Source organism: Gobio gobio (genome assembly GCF_949357685.1).
Source record: "Gobio gobio genome assembly, chromosome: 7".
NCBI lineage: Eukaryota > Metazoa > Chordata > Actinopteri > Cypriniformes > Gobionidae > Gobio > Gobio gobio.
This window is the reverse complement of record NC_137103.1, coordinates 42,463,971-42,482,785: the sequence shown is the minus strand read 5'-3', so window position 1 is coordinate 42,482,785 and position 18,815 is coordinate 42,463,971. Positions and strand designations below refer to the sequence as shown.

At 39.6% G+C, this 18,815-nt stretch overlaps 1 protein-coding gene across 3 annotated transcripts in view; it reads left to right on the top strand.

Annotated features, from left to right (window-relative positions):
- The window catches only part of sema5ba (sema domain, seven thrombospondin repeats (type 1 and type 1-like), transmembrane domain (TM) and short cytoplasmic domain, (semaphorin) 5Ba), a 160,742-nt gene that overhangs the window by 134,779 nt on the left and 7,148 nt on the right, over window positions 1-18,815 (top strand). Inside the window, exons 17-22 of one of the 3 annotated variants that reach the window (XR_013816911.1) lie at window positions 1,140-1,365; window positions 2,649-2,861; window positions 5,238-5,408; window positions 12,831-12,965; window positions 14,640-14,684; window positions 14,927-15,736. Coding sequence is in view for 2 of the 3 variants with exons in the window: in XM_079821990.1 (XP_079678116.1) it covers window positions 1,140-1,365; window positions 2,649-2,861; window positions 5,238-5,408; window positions 12,831-12,965; window positions 14,640-14,684; window positions 15,531-15,736 (996 nt within the window). In the remaining variant the exon portion in view is untranslated. The remainder of the gene's footprint in view (window positions 1-1,139; window positions 1,366-2,648; window positions 2,862-5,237; window positions 5,409-12,830; window positions 12,966-14,639; window positions 14,685-14,926; window positions 15,737-18,815) is intronic. The other 2 variants (XM_079821990.1, XM_079821991.1) reach the window with 2 other exon arrangements.

Sequence of the window (18,815 nt, the reverse complement as noted above, 5' to 3'; positions counted from 1 at the left end):
AGACTGAGTGGCCAAGACAAATCTGCACAGCACACTGTTTCATTTTGAAGATTTATGCAGTTCTGAAACTGTCATTTACTCTCAGCTGATCATCTACACAGCCTGCCAGCACATATTTACGTTCATCATCTTCAAAATTGAAATTAAATAAAACAAATTATTAATTTGTGTTTATATAACATCCTCACACTTTCAACTGAGTGTTCAGTTTATATGTGTGCTATTTTTGAAGCCAAGACATTAAGTGATGTGCCTATAAAAATAGACTTAAAATAAACTTACTCAGAGACATATTCACCGGAGTGAAAGTGTCACAATTTGCCAGGGTTTCCCTATACTGTTTACATTTGGATATATTTTTAAACAAACCAAAAAAATGTGATGTTAAAATGATGACAGGAAGTTGTCTCCTGGTATCTAATGAAAAACTGTGGCATGCAGAGTAATTAATTGAAATCAAATGTCTTTTACACAGGAAAAAATCAGTTGTTTTTTTAGTCAAGTAATCATACTAACTGAAGAACTATTTAAAAATATTTTTAAATGATTTTAGGACAATGGTTTCTTATCTTGCGTAAAGAGTGAACAACAAATCGAACCACAACAAAACATGTTATGGCATTGTGCAGTTTGGATCAGTAACATCATATTGAGAATCCATTACATAAAATCCATCATAAATCTCTCTCCATATCATACATATTTGTAGAAATATCTATGGATCTATAGAATTTGTTTGTTATATTTCTTTATTTCTTAAATGACATGCTGTAATGCATCTTTCTATAAAAAAAAAAATCAAGGCAAATCAAAACAGCAATCAGTTTCCTAAAATGCTCTTTTGCTCTTACATTTAAATCAGACATATTTCTTTGCTCTCCAACTCTCTTAAGAGCTGCAATTAATTCAAATTTAATCGACTTAATTAGGACTCAAATTAACGTTCCTTGCAAAGAACTGTAACACCCCCTTGGGTGTCTAGGAGCCATTACATTTTATTAACTGTTCACGGTGATGGCACAAGAATGGTGGGCTGTGGAGCTTCACATGAATCTTAGGAAGAGAGTTAATGTTCCCTGTGTATGAGGAATGAGCAACTGGATGATGTCATCAGTGTGTCAATCTTCTCCCCGTTGCAGGAGTACCAGGCGTGTAATCTGGAGTCCTGTCCAGAGGTGCGTCGAAACACACCATGGACCCCTTGGGTGCCAGTGAATATAACCCAGGGAGGGGCAAGGCAGGAGCAAAGAGTACGCTACATCTGCCGGGCCCAACTGGCTGACCCTCATGAGCTCCAACTGGGCAAGCGTAAGGTGGAGACACGCTTCTGCCCAAATGATGGGACGGTAACCTGCGAAACAGACTGTGAGTGTATAGATCCTCTTTTTTCATGCACACCCACACCTAAATTAGCAGATATGACTTGAGTCAGCCGATACTGCAGGTTTGACGACAGTTCAGGGTCACAGTTCAGCACTTGCCCACTCTGCGCATGTCGGGCGCCGCATTGATTAACTGTAGCATCCTGTCTAAACTCAGAGGAGGTCAACCACTCGAGGTGCACAAGGAATGCATTAGAGACAAGAGTGTGTCAGAATTCACCTTGTGCAGGTTGCTGTGACCAGAATGCTTTGTCACAGATGCTGTAAAACACAGCATGACGTTGGTGTTTTTCTAGGCAGCCTTGAATTACACAAGAAAAGGCCAGTCCTTGAAATAATAAAATACAGAATAAAGGGGCATTCACACACAAGAACGATAACTGTAATGATAACTATATTAGCATCCATTCCACACACCAATGGACTATAATTTTCTGTTTTTTATAAGCGCTGCAGATATGTCATATACCACTAAGTCAGGTGGATTCTGATTGCCTGTCTATGTTTTTATCGTTTATCAGCTGTAAAAAATCGCTCTGGTCGTGATTCCAATTGTATCGCTCTTTTGTGTCGTTATCATTAAGCTGTGGTGAGGTTTGTTATTGTCATGGAATTATAGTTATTATAGTTATTTCACTTTTATTTATATATCACTTTATACAATACACATTATTTCAAAGCAACTTCATAGTAATAAATAGGAAAATAACGGAGGAAAATGTTCAATAATGAGACCAATTCAAATTCTGCTGTAAAGCAGCTCTAAAAAGACAATAGTGTCATTATTCAGCTCAATTCAGTTCAGTGTTAATTTTCAGCTTTTAATTTTCAGTTATTTTTCAGCTCAAGTCATTTGAATGTTGATTCTGTTCAGATCAGTAACTGTCTGTTGCAAAATGTATCACTTGTGAAACAAATTAGATTTTAGCTTTAAAGCAGCTCTACAGAAGACATTAGTGTCATCACCAGCTCAGTTCAGTTTAAGTTTTGCTTTTGTCAGTGTAGTCAAATCAATAATATTACTGAATATTAAATGTCTTTTAAATCCCAACTAAGCAAGCCATAGGCAACAGTGGCAAGGAACTACATCATGTAACAGAAATGGAGAAAAACATTGTTAAAACTTTATAGTTTTAGTTATCATTATAGTTTTCATCCTTGGTGTGAATGGCCCTTAACAGTGTCAGTGGGCTGGGAAAGAAATTATGAGAAATAAAAAGACTGGCAATAACTGGCAAACTGGTAACATGCAATAAATGTTTGCAGCTCTAGTTGAGGAGCTTCTCAGGACGCCTGGAGTACGACTGACAGGCTCTGGCTGGTCATCATGGGAGATGTGGTCAGCTTGTACTCAGGAGTGTGCCAAAGGCTACCGCACTCGCAAACGCACCTGCAGCAGCGCAGAAGGGAAAAGCGTTCCAACTTCCTGCCGAGGATCTTCAGTAGAATATCAGGACTGCAATCCACAGCCCTGTCCAGGTAACACGCACAATCATAAGCTTGTAACCACAAGCTCATTTATTACACACAGTAATAGACTCCCACATATGCTCATAATCAAGGTAGTTGCGAATCATGATGGGAAAGCCTCTGCTTCCATTAGAGTATGTGAAGTGTTTGACTGATTTCATTAGCTAATGGAAACCTGAAGCCCCATAGGGACCTGCTGTGATCAAATGTAAAGGTTTTACCATAATTCCAAAAAGACGTGAACTCAAGGTTACATCGAATACTCTTTTGTTATTTTTTTGTTCGTTTTAGAAATCACAAGATCATATGAACTTTCCAGTTAGCACCAGGACTTTAAAGGTGAAGTGTGTAATCAAACTGATTACTCAAACTTTCTAAAATAACTAGATTTTTATAAAGAAAATGTGAATGAAAATAACTGCCACCAAGTTGCTAATTTTCTGTAGGTGAAAATGGAGTTCTTTTGTTTTCTGTGTTTTTAGCAAAATGCTACAGTATGCGATTGCTAGTGTTTGGGGATACTACAGTTTGAGCATGCTAACAGACAGTTTAAGTGTGTTAACAGACAGTTTAAGGGATACATTACTAACAGACAATTTAGTGATGCTAACAGGCAGTATAAGTGTGCTAACAGACAGTTTAAGGATGCTAACGGACAGTTCAAGTGTGCTAACAGACAGTTTAAGGATGCTAACGGACAGTTCAAGTGTGGTAACAGACAGTTTAAGGATGCTAATGGACAGTTTAAGTGTGCTAACAGACAGTTTAAGGATGCTAACGGACAGTTTAAGTGTGCTAACAGGCCGTTTTGTGGTGCTAAGTTGGGGCAATTTAAAGATTCTAACGGATAGTTTAAGTGTGTTAACAGACAGTTTAAGGAATGCTAACATACAGTTTAAGGATGCTAGCAGGCCGTTTAGTGGTGTTAAGTTGGGGCAGTTTAAAGATGCTAACGGACAGTTTAAGGAACGCTAATAGACAGTTTAGTGATGCTAACAAACAGTTTAGGGAGTCTAACAAACAGTCCAAGTGTGCTAACAGACATTTTAGGGAGTCTGACAATTTAAGGATGCTAACGGACAGTTTAGTGATGCTAACAGACAGTTTAAGGCTGCTAACATTTTAATGGTGCTAACAGAGAATGCGAATGGATAGTTTATGGTGCTAACACACAGTTTAGGGAATCTTAATAGATATTTTAAGGATTCTATGGACAATTTAGGGATGTTAACAGACAGTTTAAGGGTGCTATGTTTTGAAAGTGCAAGGTGACCAATCAACCCTGTAAGTTCCCAACAGATGGTTTATGTGTTTCTTTAGACATATTGGCAGATACTTGCCAATAGATTGTCTGCTCTAAACTCTCTCTGAGTGTGACAAATGAACATCACCTACAGTGTTTGCTATGCTGTTTTCTACCCAGGCCAGGCAGAATGCGAAAATAAGATTGAAATAACTGAGTGGGGGTAGGGCACACGGATTCAAACACATCATTGACATCAGCCAACCATTTTAATCATCGTTTTGACCTCAGACGTGTGCTCCAATCCGATGCCCGGCTTCTCTTTCAGTGTGCGAGGTTGCTGGACTCACTGTGATTGCGATCGCTCTGCCTTCACACTTCAGTCATGCCCCAGTACACCCATGCTAATCCACTGAAGTTAAATGGTGATTTCTAGTGTAGAGAGAAGGAGCCACCCCTAACCTTCTCCTCCATCAGTCTGATGAGACGTAGAGAGGATGGTAGATGAGGAAAATGCACAACAACAAAGCTTCTATCCTGGTCATTTCTGGAAAACCTAGTTTAAAGTGCTAGCTGTGATTTGGAACATGATAGCTGGTTTCTAGCTGGTAGACTATCTTGGACCAACAACAAACGAGTTGGTTATACCAGCTAAAGGTGGTCAAGCTGTTTTTTGGAACATGGTAACCAGCTAGATATCAGCCACCTGCTTAATCTGGAATTTCCAGCAGGACTAAACAAAGAAAAGAAAGTGAACAGCTGGCATTCACTGTAACAAGTGTTTGGTGAGGAGCTTTGCAGAACCAAATAAAGCTGTTTGAAACGGACCCGTGTGACATTCTGTCCTGCACTCTGAATGTCTGGATCACCATCACATCCCATAACAGACGTTCGCTTGCCTTGTCTGCCTTGTGCAAGTTTCCAATCATTTTTTGTATTGTTTTGTTAATTTGCCTGTTTGATGGATGCTGTTTAATGTTTGTGTTTGGTACATCATGTTTGCATCCTCCGCACCGTCTTTCTTGTTTGTGCTGCATTTGCGTCCGCTATCTGATGCTTGGATGATTGTGTCCCCCTGCTTGCCTGATTGTTTTGTGTTTGTCTTTGTATGTCGTATTTGTTTGTGCGTTTGGTCTGTGCAGTTAACGGCGCCTGGTCTTGCTGGTCGTCATGGTCACAGTGTTCAGTGCCCTGTGGAGGCGGACACTATCAACGAACGCGCACATGCACCAGCCCCGCCCCTGCTAATGGAGGGGACATCTGCATCGGCTTGCACACAGAGGAGGCCCTTTGCAACACACACACCTGTGATGGTAAGATCAGCTTCAATCCAAGACCATGAATGGGAAAAAAATATGCTTTAAGTGAAATGTGCTACAAGAAAAAAACACTCAATGTCTTCCAAATTGAGCTCTACCTCTGTCTGTAAGCAGAAGATACAGTTGCTTCTCAATGTGTCATCTGTCCATCAACAGCCATTATTACCACAAATCAGACACATGCAGTTCCAACCCTGCTGAAAAGTCTAGCGTAAATAGCGATTTTAGCCATGACGCCTATAAGCTTAAAGGTCCCGTTCTTCGTGTTTTTTTGAAGCTTTGATTGTGTTTACAGTGTGCAATATAACGTGTTCATGTTTCGCGTGTAAAAAAACACAGTATTTTTCACACAATTTACTTATCTGTATACCGCTGTTCTCACTGTCCTAAAAACGGCTGGTGATTTCCTTGTGCTATGAAGTCCCTCCTTCAGAAATACGTAACGAGTTCTGATTATGCAAGCGGTTCCTGTGCTGTGATTCGACCACAGCTTAGCGCACGTGAAAGCGGTTCCTGTGTTGTAATTTGACAGCAGTTTAGCGCACGTTGGAAAGGTCACGCCTCTTAACGGGGAGATGTATGCGTTCAATAATCTCTACAGCGTCCCTGGGAAAGCCAAACAAAGGTGATTTGACTCCTGGATGAAAATAACAGCGTCTCGATGACATGGCGATAAACACACTCAACGCAACATTTCCTTTTCTCCACGCGACCGTCCGCTTCTCCACGTGGGACAGCAACAAGACCGCGCCCCCTTTTTCGCGTTTCTTTGTGGGCGGAGGTTAGTCTGTTCTACTGCTCTACTGACGTAATTATAGAAGGAAGTACTAGGATGTAGTCCAAGCCAGCCGTTCGCTGTAGGCTTTGAAAGGGAACTTCTGTTAAATAAAATATCTCGCTTGGCATTGAACTTTGAGCTTTATAATTTTACAGGTATTATTTATGCTCTAACAGCAACATTACACACTAACTAAAGTTTGAACAATGGAATCGCGAAGAAGGGGACCTTTAAAGGGTAACTAAACCCTAAAACAACTTTTTTTAGTTAATGATCTGCAAGGCTGGGGCTTTATTAGTGCTGTTCATTGATTCGAGTACATTTTTGACATTTGGGTATAAAGTGTTTTAATTTTACAATATATGGTGTAAAAACGTCTGAGTGCTGCCCTCTTAAGGTTGAACGGTGGCTACTGCAGTTAAATTTTCCTATGTATTTTCCTAAAATACATTGCATGTATCTGATCAATTTTTAGTGGCATTCAGTATAAGGATTTGACTGTTCATAGATTAGGTCAGTGGTCCCATTCTCTCTCGCACTGCTGCTCCGCTAGCATTGTTGGCATGAGGAGTTAACGCTGTTTGAGCCAGCGGCTCGAATTGATAAGGCTCTGGCCCTGTGTCCACAGACAATTCACCCTCCTCCATTTCAGGTCAAGGTGGGGGAGAAAAGTCCTCTACTTCGAATGACCGCTCTGTTGCAAAGCTTCTGGCGTCACACCAGTCACTCTCCATCTTTGCGAGTCTGACAGCTGTCAATCAATCCATCACTGCAGGTCTCGGGTGCACGCCCCCGCTCGGTTCGTCCCCTCTGTCTCAGTGGGTGGAGTTAGACTCTGACCAGGGGTTGAGTTACCCTTGATGTCGACTAGTCACTGATCATGGCGCAGAAATGAATTGTCAACACAATCAATCATTGTTCTGTGATTTATCAATAAAATAGCTTAGAATCCGAGGAGTTCTAGCATATTTCTTAGTAACTAAAAGCTTCACTATAGAGACACTTCCAGGTAGAATAAAAATTCACAAGTAATCGTTACTGTGCTATCTATATCTGATTTAGAAAATATAATTTAAAATATAACGATCCAAAGACAAAATAACTGATAAAAATAAGATGTTATGTTGGAGCAATAGCCTTGTGGGCAGCGCTGTATCATGTGCCATAGCTGTGCACAAGGCAACCCATGTTCAGCCTCAGCTCGAGATTCAGGCTTTTTTGTTCATTAATGACGTCATCAGCTACTAGTCAACGTTGACTCGACTTTTATCACATAAAGGTCTTAAGTGGTTCAACCCCATAGCATAAATTAGCATTGTTGACCAGCATTGCATTCGCCAGCAAAACTCTGAGGCTGATTGGCAAGAGAAATTGTGCTAGTTGGATAGTTCACTCAAAAATGACAATTCCGTTATCATTTACTCACTCTCATGTCGTGCCAAAACTGTATGACTTGCTATCTTCTCTGGAAATCAAAAGAAGATATTTTGAAAAGGGTCTTTTTGTCCATACACTGAAATATTTTATTTTGTGTTCCACAGAAGAAAGTCAGTGAGTATGTAAATTATGACAGTATTTTAATTTTAAAGATGAACTCTTTCCCTGCCATTGACGGAAATTTACGGCAATCCATATGTTCACTGTTATACTGTAGTGAGCGCTATTACACATCTTCTGAAAGAGTACAGAATCTCTGAATCAAAACACGGGTGAAAAAGAAGCAGAAACAAGCAATAGAAGCATTGCTTTGCACATGTAAAATAACACAAACTGCCTAATGTCACCGAATAAAATGTCGACACAGTAGGGGTTATAGGACTGTGCAAGCTTTGGGGGTGTTGATGGAAGTGAGATACCCCATCTATGTTTTGATCATCGTTCTTAAAGGACAACTGCGGTGAAAAATGAACCTAGGGGTAATTAACACATGGTTACCGAGTAGATCGTTCTCTGGGATGCGTTTTCATGAAAATCGAATGTAAAGAGTTTTATCTCTAAAAACAGATGAGCTTATAATGCTAGTATATGGGGCATAGAATAAGTAAAATTAAATCTCTAGTTAATACCACTAACAAGGCTCAAAATAGCCTCACACTAACACGGTAGCTTAATGAGGGTCCCTACATGCAAACCGAAGCATTGAGAACTTTGTAAGTGTACAAACAGTTTAATAAGAAGATACTTTATAAAGACAGTACATTACGCGTATACAGACAGGAGCCATCTTGGAAAACAGTCTCGACAAGTCGAGCCACGAACGCTGTGCTAAGTGATGAACTGTGACTTGGAATCTCATATGGTCCGTTGTTTCCGGAAGAAAGCACTGAACGCAACAGAGAAAATAAATAAATACAAATAATTTAAAAAAAAAACTGAACGCAACAGAGACTAGTGCTTCGAAAGGATACACACTAAAGGAGATGGCGGATTATTCAACCGTGGCTCGACTTGTCGAGACTGTTTTCCAAGATGGCTCCTGTCTGTATACGCGTAATGTACTGTCTTTATAAAGTATCTTCTTATTAAACTGTTTGTGCACTTACAAAGTTCTCAATGCTCCGGTTTGCATGTAGGGACCCTCATTATGCTACCGTGTTAGTGTGAGGCCATTTTGAGCCTTGTTGGTGGTATTAACTAGGGATTTAATTTTACTTATTTTATGCACCATATACTAGCGTTATAAGCTAATCTGTTTTGAGAGATAAAACTCTTTACATTCGATTTTTATGAAAACGCATCCCAGAGAACGATCTACTCGGTAACCATGTGTTAATTACCCCTAGGTTCATTTTTCACCAGAGTTGTCCTTTAATCTGATCTAGACGTAGTCTTTAACAAAAACACTATTTTCTCAGCTTTTTGTTCAAAATGTTCAAAACAATGCATGAAGCTAGGATAAAATGTTTGTTTTATTGTTGTTTTTTATTAGAGGCTATATTATTTCTTTTTATATATTGCAAAATATTCTGGGGGCCATGAATTTTCGGTGAAAAAAAACGAAAGAGTTAAGAAGCCTGGCGAGCACAGCAGCATCCACACAACATATGCTGGTCTTTTCAACAGGGTGGTTTATTTATGACCAACTGGTCATCACTGCATTGAAGGCATGCTTTCAGACCTTTCAATCATCAGAAACACACTCTTCAGATTCAGAGAGGGGCTTCTGGGTCCTCCAGGCTACAGATGGTACCATATGTGAGCTGCATGCATATGGAAGTGTGCTGCGTGCTAGCAGACTCTGGCAGTGCAAAGCTCTGTTGTCACATTCTGTTGCCATACAAAAATCAGCTGTTCCTTTAAGACCAAACAAAAATTGATGAAAAACCTCAAATCCATGCTGTCAATGCAGATCCATTTTAATTATTAATCAAGAGCCTTTAAATATTTATCTTTTATTCCAGTTGATATTAAGAGCAAAATCAGAATATAGAACATTCCGTATCAGTCACTTAAGTCACATAAGATTCCATGTCAGTTAAGTTGCTGCCTAACTTCATGACATATTGTTTGCTTCTGAAAAAAAATGAAGAGCTACCTTTTATTGTTAACTGTGGATCTGCATTTTACGAAACGCCAGTATATTCTCTTGGAATAGTTGCTACTGATAATAAAGTCTTTTAGATTCAAACGTTTGGCCCCTGTTGGCCCCCTTCATGCATTACATTTTTTAGGCTCTGAGAGAATTTTAAGACTGCTTATGGTCTAGACAAGCATCTTAAAAGCTGGAACATGAAAGGAATGTGTATATTTACAGACTGGAATTTCCAAGCAAACAAATACATTTTAAATCAAAGTTTCTTCTAAGTAAAGTTCTTGGTACACTTGCTCTGAAAGTGTTGCCTCAGACTGTGATTATTTTTGCCTCCCCGTGTGACTCTGGTGGTGTTTGTTTCATGTGTGTGGGTGGGCCGTTGAGTCGGCAGTGCTCTGGTTAGGTTGCCACCTGAACTGTGAGGCCCAAATTTGAGCGCACTATTTAAAAGGGATAGTTTACTCAGAGATGGGACATTTGTTTTGTTTCATACCTGCATGATTTTCTTTCTTCCTTGCACCTACAATAGGAGAAATTGTAAATGTACTGATTTCTCTTTTCTATGGGGACTGGTGTTTTTAAGCTTCAAAAAGCAAAAGTGTCATAAAAGTATAATATACAAAATTATTTTTTGATACTCTTCTCCTTTGAGCTGTTAACCACGAGTCAATGAGTTAAACTTGGATCAGTTCAACCGATTCCTTGCAACAATTTCGGAATATGAATTTGAATATATATAGTGCACGTCATATGGACCACTTTTATTAAACTTATAATAATATGGTACTATAAGCATTTATCTATTGTTTAGATTAATATTGGCTATTTTAAGATTACCTTTTTTCAGCAATTTTGTGTAAATTTTAGCTACCATCAATAATATACAGTGAGGAAAATAAGTATTTGAACACCCTGCTATTTTGCAAGTTCTCCCACTTAGAAATCATGGAGGGGTCTGAAATTGTCATCGTAGGTGCATGTCGACTGTGAGAGACATAATCTAAAAAAAAAAAAATCCAGAAATCACAATATATGATTTTTTAACTATTTATTTGTATGATACAGCTGCAAATAAGTATTTGAACACCTGAGAAAATCAATGTTAATATTTGGTACAGTAGCCTTTGTTTGCAATTACAGAGGTCAAACATTTCCTGTAGTTTTTCACCAGGTTTGCACACACTGCAGGAGGGATTTTGGCCCACTCCTCCACACAGATCTTCTCTAGATCAGTCAGGTTTCTGGCCTGTCGCTGAGAAACACGGAGTTTGAGCTCCCTCCAAAGATTCTCTATTGGGTTTAGGTCTGGAGACTGGCTAGGCCACGCCAGAACCTTGATATGCTTCTTACAGAGCCACTCCTTGGTTATCCTGGCTGTGTGCTTCGGGTCATTGTCATGTTGGAAGACCCAAAACCTGGTCATCCTCTCCTTAATACAGTGCAGTCGCCCTGTCCCATGTGCAGAAAAACACCCCCAAAGCATGATGCTACCACCCCCATGCTTCACAGTAGGGATGGTGTTCTTGGGATGGTACTCATCATTCTTCTTCCTCCAAACACGTTTAGTGGAATTATGACCAAAAAGTTCTATTTTGGTCTCATCTGACCACATGACTTTCTCCCATGACTCCGCTGGATCATCCAAATGGTCATTGGCAAACTTAAGACGGGCCTGGACATGTGCTGGTTTAAGCAGGGGAACCTTCCGTGCCATGCATGATTTCAAACCATGACGTCTTAGTGTATTACCAACAGTAACCTTGGAAACGGTGGTCCCAGCTCTTTTCAGGTCATTGACCAGCTCCTCCCGTGTAGTTCTGGGCTGATTTCTCACCTTTCTTAGGATCATTGAGACCCACGAGGTGAGATCTTGCATGGAGCCCCAGTCCGAGGGAGATTGACAGTCATGTTTAGCTTCTTCCATTTTCTAATGATTGCTCCAACAGTGGACCTTTTTTCACCAAGCTGCTTGGCAATTTCCCCGTAGCCCTTTCCAGCCTTGTGGAGGTGTACAATTATGTCTCTAGTGTCTTTGGACAGCTCTTTGATCTTGGCCATGTTAGTAGTTGGATTCTTACTGATTGTATGGGGTGGACAGGTGTCTTTATGCAGCTAACAACCTCAAACAGGTGCATCTAATTTAGGATAATAAATGGAGTGTAGGTGGACATTTTAAAGGCAGACTAACAGGTCTTTGAGGGTCAGAATTCTAGCTGATAGACAGGTGTTCAAATACTTATTTGCAGCTGTATCATACAAATAAATAGTTAAAAAATCATACATTGTGATTTCTGGATTTTTATTTTTTAGATTATGTCTCTCACAGTGGACATGCACCTACGATGACAATTTCAGACCCCTCCATGATTTCTAAGTGGGAGCACTTTCAAAATAGCAGGGTGTTCAAATACTTATTTTCCTCACTGTATATATAATATATTATATTATATCAGTCGACGTTTTTAGTTATAATTATGTTTTTAATATAATATGCTGATAAATAAAAAATATATAATATGTGACCCTGGACCACAAAACCAGTCATAAGTGAAACCAACAATACATTGTAGCCTATGGGTCAAAATTATAGATTTTTCTTTTATGCCAAAAATCATTAGGATATTAAGTAAAGATCATGTTCTATGAAGATATTTTGTAAATTTTCTAATGTAAATAGTAAATACATAAAAAAAATATTAGTACGTAATATGCATTGCTAAGGACTTCATTTGGACAACTTTAAAGCTGACTTTTTTTGCACCCTCAACAAACCATACATCAATGAAAAGCTTATTTATTCAGATTTCAGATGATGTATACGTCTCAATTTAAACAAAAATTAGGGAGAAAATGTTTGAATGCCATGAAAATAATTTCACAATGCAAGAAAATATTAATGGTACAAAAATAGGCTTCATTTTCTTCATACTCAATTTACTTAGCACTACAAACTTTTGAAAAGTAGTGTAAAGATTTGTTCATTTTGGTGCTTGACAGAAGAAAGTCATAGAGGTTTGGAATGACACGAGGGTGAGTAAATGATAGAATGTTAATTTTTGGGTAAAGTGTTTCTTTAAACCCTGTGTTTGTGATTGTCTATGTGCAGGTGGGTGGATGGCCTGGTCAGTGTGGTCTGAGTGTGATGACTCGGGCCTGCAGCTGCGCAGTCGAGTGTGCGGAGCTCAATCCACGCCATGCGTGGGAAACAGCTCCCAGCACCGAGACTGCAATGAGATCCCAGGTGAGAGAGAGCTATATATACACACACTCACATATATTCACACGCCGTCCGACTATTCCATTATGAAGCAACGCTTTCCCCAATTGCAATGTTACTCCTATTAAATAAACATACACTTTTAAACCCTGTCAAACTCGCTGTTGTTTTTAATAGATTAGATGTAATATGTTTACTTGTGCTTATTCATTACTCTGGCTGGAGGAGTGGAAGTGTTCAAAGTGAAGAACTGAACGCACCCAGCCTGCGAGAACACGAGTTATCAGAGCGGAATACCAAGTGAATCAGGCACTCTAATTAATATTAATGTTATGCCACAAGGCAGACTCGCATCCAATTTCTCTCCAATTTTGGGAAAAGGGTTCCAAATCCTGAGGTGTCTTAGACGGTGAGGAGATCAAGGAGAATTGTGCATCTCAATCAAAACACCCCCCCCCACCACCACCCATCTCTGCTCTTTGTGGAGATTTCAGATTGAGCTTGAAAAGCATGACTCTGGGTGGTAATAGTGCACCTCAGACTGTATTGCAGCAGTGAAAAATGTGTTTCCATTGAAATGCACCTCATGACTTCAACCAAAATGAAATATTTACTCTAAACGAGTGTTTAAATCAAGTTTAGCAATGTATTTTGCAAAATAGCTTGCAATTGTTTTTACTGGCATTGCTGTTTATTCTTGAATAATTGGGGTGTTTGAAAACCTAATGGCAGAACAGCGGTAATAATTTCATCACTTTCATGCGACCCGACTGACTGCGAGCCCTTGATGTGATTTCCTGTAATTTATCACTGCGGCCCTGCTCATCCCTCAGGTATAAAACAGGAGACTGTCTTCCTCACCACTCAGGTCTACAGCTCTTTGAATCGCCTCACTTCCAGGAAGGTTGCTTTTGAATGCAGAGCGTGGAGTGGTGTAAGATGGAGGGATTGACATTTAGGCTGCAGTTCAACAACTGAAGGAAAAACAAGGAAGTGTGTAATAGGCCGTTCACACCAGACTGTTTCTTGCATCAGTCTGCTACATTTTTAAATCGTTGGTTTATCATTACATTGTCGGTCGTAACCCAGAATTTGGCAGCAGAACAGACCAAAAAATGGACACTAAGTGCATTAATAAAATAAACTGCAACTGTGTAATTGTGCATAGTTCTGATGGCAAAACAAATTAGCGTATTCGCTTTGAAAAGGAGGGAGCACTTTTCTTGTCTTTCAATGTTGACATCAAGACTGCATCAGCTTTATAAGAATAATATGAATAATTTTACATATTGTTGGGCCTATGCAGTTCATAATACATTTCAATATTTGACTATTTTTTTTTTAAATTTACGTTTACATACATTTATGCATTTGGCAGACACTTGTATCCAAAGCGTAAATTCAAGGTAAACACTTCATCAGTTTATGAATTCCCTGGGAACCCATGGCATTGGCGTTGCTAGCGCCATGCTCTACTGCTTGAGCAACAGGAATTTCAATTCTGAACCAAAACTGGTTGACAGCTACTGCTCTAGATGGATGTCTATGACCGTTCCGATGTATCTCGAACCACGATCCATGTTTCTAAGATGCCGTTTCAAGTTGAAAGATGTGCAGCATCAGTTCAAGACGTTCAGAAAGAGCTCAAGTTTATCCTGTGTTTACTACCTCTAACTCTATATCTCCTTCTTTTCACAGCGATTCTCCCGGCATCTAGCTATGAGAAGGACCAGCAGTGTGGGGGTAAGTGCTTCGACAGATGTGTTTGCATTGTGTTCACCGCATGTTCGTATGCGCTTGTGCATGCACTCTCCCGTGAATGCTCAAAGACATGTAGCAGTGTGCTGCTTGTGTGTCATGTTTCACGTCAGCTCCTTTTCATCCCGAAATCGGGAAGAAATGGAATCGCTAACCAGGTTTAAGTGAGTGAACTTCATCATTCACATTGCTAAACTTTTTTTTTCTCCATGTGTCGTGCTCCGCAGCGCTTGCAGCGCTCCCAAGCAGAGGTGTGCTGCCTTTCCAGTGCATGCACCAGATGAAAAATACATGAGGGGGCACAGCAGTGCCTTTTAGGTTGCGGATCCAGTCCATACTGGGCAGTGGCTGCCCTCAGAGATGGCACCGCAGTGCCAGTTTGGTGCTTCTCCAGGTGGCAGCACATATTACCCATCAATGTCCAGCAGTGGCACTCTCCTGAGTGATCGTTGTCCAATTAGAGCAGTTCATGACGGGGGTATGGCGTTCACTCTCCTCAATCACATTTCGCACTCATTACGGGTCAGACCGGCAGGATGCCTAGTCCGTCACATCGACCGGCTAATCACAGCACTGTCCCTTGGTACTGCATCATTCAGCCAGATGCTCTCAAGCACCTGCCTACCACTGGTTGATGGCTATGGACATGCAGTGTTAATGATCAGAGACGTAATGGTGCTGTATCACAAAGCTTCCACTGAAAAGGATGACTATATTGTCTCATTATTTAAAAAAGCATATTTAGCCAAAGGTCTGGATGAGAGTGACAACATATTACAGTTCTTTGCAGACAAATGGTTAGTGTAATATTAGCTTCTCTTGTTTTCCCAGGGTTCACTCTGCTTCACCTGATAGCCACGGGTGTGTCGTGCTTCCTGGGTGCCGGTCTGCTGTCCTTCCTGGTGTATGTGTACTGCCAGCGGTTCCACAAGCCCTCACAGGAGTCTGCCGTCATCCACCCCACCACTCCCAACCACCTCAACTACAAGGGAAACACCACACCAAAGAATGAGAAATACACACCCATGGAGTTCAAGGTCAGTGCTGACACCCTGGTCACAATTTTTTTTTTCTCGTTATGCTGTTTTATGCCCTGAAATGCATTTTTTGTTGTTGTTGTTTATCATGTTGCTGCACTTAATCTTACCCCTATTAGATGTACACTCCTGGGCAAAAAAAAAGGTAAAAAAGGGCCAAGCCTAAAATGGCTAACCGCTAAGCTTTTAATTGTCACACATTAATTAAAGCAAATGCGCTACTTTAAAGGCCATAGCCGTCTCAGTAAAACATCAAAGACAGAAGTTTTTGGCAGAATACGGGAAGTTGTGTGTGTGGAGTGATGAATCACAATGAAACACAAGTTGCATGGTGGTGCTCCAGAGCGGTGTCTTCGAAAATCTGGTGAGAAATATAATAATAAATGCATCTCTACTCATGTGAAGCATAAAGGAGGAGGTGTCATTGTGTGCAGAGTCTTTTTAGCTGCTGGTATTGGTGAGCTACTTCACTGTGAAAAGTCATTTAATGCTTTGGAGTTCAGAAGAATATTGCAGAATGGCTTGCTTCCCACAAATGAAAAATTGTTATCTAAAGAGGAATGATCAGGTGTTATTTTTAAACAAGACAATGCTCCTGCCCAAATTCCAGATTTGAACCCTATAGTGAATATTTGGTCTCTTATTAATCTCAAACGTACTGGGAGACATTTTTTTAACTACTTATGACCTGTTTGAAGCCATTGTGTGGAACAACACTAACTCTTCTTCCTGTAAAAAGCTGTCTGCAAGTTGGGGAAGGCTATTCCATGCTAAGTTATTTTATCTACAGTATTTGTGCAATTCTTGCTAATTTCCTGACCAGTGATTTGTGATTAAAATGGTTAATGGGATAGTTCATCCAAAAATGAAAATTCTGTCATCATTTACTCACCCTCGAGTTGTTCCAAACCTGTATGAGTTTCTTTGTTCTGCGGAAACACAAAATAAGATATTTTGAAGAAAGTTTGTAACAAAACAGATAGAGCAACCATTGACTACCATAGTAGAGAAAAAAATACTATGGTAGTCAATGGTTGCTCTATCTGCTTTTGTGTGGTTTTGTATTTTTGGGTGAACTATCCCTTTAAGACCATTAAAAGACCACTAAATATTTTATTGTTTTTGACTTGGCCCATTTTTTGCCCAGGAGTGTATGTACAGTCCATGACCCCTTTCGCGAGGAACTACTGTACCTCTGATTATATTGAGTGATCGATAATTGAAGTCTAAATAGAAGAAATTACATAATGTGGGAATGTTTTGCATGGAGCAGGGAGCTATAACGAGGTGTAAGGCACTTGCAAAGTCACATATAGCAGTTATTAGCAGCTGCTTGCTACAGTCATGCACATTTTTATTCACAATGTGCAAGACTTTCAGTAAGATGTGCAATGAATTATGGTGGCTTGCAATGTAGTTGCTAAAAGTAGGATGGAGGGATTTGTACTTCTTGTTGTCAGTATTGGCCTAATGTATCCCAAATGCACTCTGCAGTCTATGAAAATAACTAATAGTTGTTGTTGTTGTTTTAAAGGCAGGTAGGTGATTTGTTCCAGAAACATTATTTGTAATGCTGGTTGAAAGTCTCTTCACATCCTGATAGCAATCACTAAGTTAAGTGGTCTAAATGTATTTATATGTATATATATATCATCTGTGGAAGGCGTAGGACCATAAAATGTTCGTCCAATCATTGCATTCGCAGACATTACACGTCATCAGCATGTTTCATGCTATGCAGAGTTAGACAGACGTCAGTTATCGAGCACCGCAACCAAAACAGCAGCCGCATTTTACAGTACCTCCTGAACCAAAACAACAAGCTTATGCTGCGTTCACACACTTCTGTAATATGGAAGAGATGGAAAACGTGACGTTATACTCGGAGCGATTCATGACTTGAATTTATACATTTTAAATGGCAACACTATCAAAAAAAAAGAGACAAATGTAGTGTTGGTAAAATATATTTAAAGACATTACTGTTTAAAGACATTTATAATGATTTATAAAGATTTCCATTTCAATTAAATTATGTTCTTTTGAACTTTCAATTAATCAAAGAATCCTACAAAACCTTCATCGCGATCACCAAATCAGCATATTAGTATGATTTTTGAAGGATCATGTGACACTGAAGATTGAAAATTCAGCTTTTGACATTTTTACCACAGTGATAATATTTCAAAATATTACTGTATTTTTGATCCAATAACTTCCACCTTGGTGAGCATATGAAACCTACTGATCCCAAACTTTTGCATGGTAGTGTATACAGGGAGTGCAGAATTATTAGGCACGTTGATTTTCTGATCATATTTTTTTTCCAGGCACATTTGACCAATTCCAAACCACAGTAATCCTAATAACTACTATTGATTTAGTATTTAATAATGTATAAGTGATATATAATTGTTCATGAAGGCTGGAAATGAAAATCACCTTATATTCAGGTGTGCAGAATTATTAGGCATGTTTTCTTTTACAGATAAATTGAGCCAAAAAAGAGATTTAACTCAGACTGAAAAGTCAAAAAGTATTAAATGCCCATGAGAAGGATGCAATACTAATGCAATACAAGACATTGCAGTTAAGGCGTGACCATTGGACAGTGAAATGCTCGTTGGGTCAGCAGGATCAGACAAAAACAGGTGGTGAAGAAAAGACACCTGTTAACTGCAAAAGAATTAAGAATTAAGGTGAAGAATTAAGGGTGAAACCATCAGGAACCCTTTAGTCTCCAGCGCCACCATTTTCCAAAGCTGCAACCTACCTGGAGTCTCCAGAAGTGCAAGGTGTCAGGATCTCAGAGACTTCAGTTAGGTAAAGAATCCTAAAAAATGACCCCCACTAGATAAGAATCACAAGCTGAAGTGTTGTAAAATACATGAAGAAGTTTTTTTTATAGGCTTTATGGACAGATAGGTTGAGAGTGACTCTTGAAGGACCAGCACCACATCCTCTAGTACCACTGTTTGAAGAATTCATCTTCCAGAATCTGGCAGTACGTTTTGGGAGTTCATTTTAGTCCATCCTGAAGTCCGTTTTGCAGAGATGGACTAAAAATGAACTCCCAAAA